Genomic DNA, 1,788 nt, shown 5'->3' with positions numbered 1-1,788 from the left:
TCCCCCACCCCACCCCACCCCACACACACAGATGCACTCATATGCTCTATAGAGATGTGTGATAATTATATTTAGTATCATTATCATATTCATTGTTCATATTTTTGTAAGTACTACTACATCAGTACAACTTCTAGTTTTAGTAGTAGAAAAGTTAGTAACAACACTACAATTTTTTCCTCGATTTTCAACAGGGCTACAAACTGTACTACACCACCAATCCATCTCTGCCAATCCAATCTTGGAAGAGTCAACCGGTGCAGGACAACAAGTTGACAACCATCAGTGACCTAACTCCACACACAATCTACACCATACGTGTGCAAGCTTACACAGGCATTGGACCAGGGCCTCTCTCAGACCCTGTGAAAGTCAAGACTCAGCAAGGAGGTGAGTTAACTCTTCTGGTTATATAATATTTTTTTTATGGGCAAAAGGAGAGGTGAACTGAATTACCTGTACATTATCTCAGCAGATTAAATATGAAAGATAATTAAATACTTCCATTTAGATGGAATGAACTTAGAGTAATATAAGAGCAATTATCAGCCTCGTTCATTTAGTAACAGTAATTCAGATTATATGTTATGATCATAAAGTGATGAGATTGATAACATGGTAATATTTGCTTTTCCAGTACCCAGCCAGCCCACCAACCTGCATCCTGCTCGTGTTACGGCAACGTCTATCGAACTCAGTTGGACGAGACCTTCTCATCAAGGAGAGAACATAATTTCTTATGAACTGTATTGGAATGATTCTACCACTCAGGTATGAATAGTTGCAAATGGTTTCAAGGTACATTTAACTGTTTATGACTTGAAGCAAGGGCTCTCAATATCAATGGTATCTTTTGGTGTGATATTGTTGTTAGATATTCCAGATAAAAAGGAGTATTACCATTAACTGTTTATGATGACAAAGCAGAAATGTATTGTTAGGTGGGTGGATTTCATGTTTGTTTATTTATTTTATGTAGTATCTTACAAAATATGAATATTCATTGTACTCCCTTATAGTTATTACAAATCTGTCATGCAAGGCCCATGTTGATAAATGGAACAAAAGACCAAATAGGTGTTTGCAATAAGTCATCCAGTTTGTATCCAGGGCTTTGTGTGAGTGATTAAGGCATTACCTGCAATAATGAAGGCCAGGAGAGAGTGACACATGCCATTATGTTTTTGTCATGTGAGCTCCAATCATTCCAGTTTCAGATGGTAATTTCATTCAATTAATCATGTAAATTATTTTTTTTGTACAGATCTGCAATGAGAGAAGGTTAATGCATGAAAGATTTGCTGAAGATTATTTGGACATTCAGAATTTAACCAATTATCATATTCAAATAGTAATCTTTGTACATTAATATTAGATATATTTTAATAGCAGCAGGAGAGTATGCTTGAATACTTTCTAATCTTCTACAAATCTTCCCAAGATACATTTGCTAAAGATTAAAATAATATTCATTATGTATCAAATTATCAAATTCAAATACCAGTTTCAGATCAGTAGTATGAGGAGGCTATTAAATGGAGAGTATTCAATATTTATTAAATTACAGAGACAAGAGCAGCGTAATATTCCGGAGGGTGAGAGCTACACCTTGGAAAACCTGCAACCCAACACAGTGTACAATCTGTGGTTAGCAGCTCGATCGCAGCGGGGGGAAGGCGCCAGCACTGCACCCATCTCAGTCCGCACAGAGGAACACTGTATGGATAAGGAGTTTCCTTTGCTTTTTGGATTGCTGAGAGATATTGCTTACATATTAGGGATGTGATT

At 36.5% G+C, this 1,788-nt stretch overlaps 1 protein-coding gene across 1 annotated transcript in view; it reads left to right on the top strand.

Moving 5' to 3' along the window:
- Positions 1-1,788, top strand: part of LOC119585772 (tyrosine-protein phosphatase Lar-like) — a gene marked incomplete at its 5' end in the record, with an annotated part of 244,437 nt that overhangs the window by 221,061 nt on the left and 21,588 nt on the right. Inside the window, 3 exon segments of the mRNA XM_037934484.1 lie at positions 195-390; positions 638-771; positions 1,568-1,718. Coding sequence (XP_037790412.1) covers positions 195-390; positions 638-771; positions 1,568-1,718 — 481 coding nt within the window.

This window comes from Penaeus monodon, chromosome 20, assembly GCF_015228065.2.
Source record: "Penaeus monodon isolate SGIC_2016 chromosome 20, NSTDA_Pmon_1, whole genome shotgun sequence".
Lineage (NCBI taxonomy): Eukaryota > Metazoa > Arthropoda > Malacostraca > Decapoda > Penaeidae > Penaeus > Penaeus monodon.
This window is presented reverse-complemented; position numbering and strand designations above follow the sequence as displayed.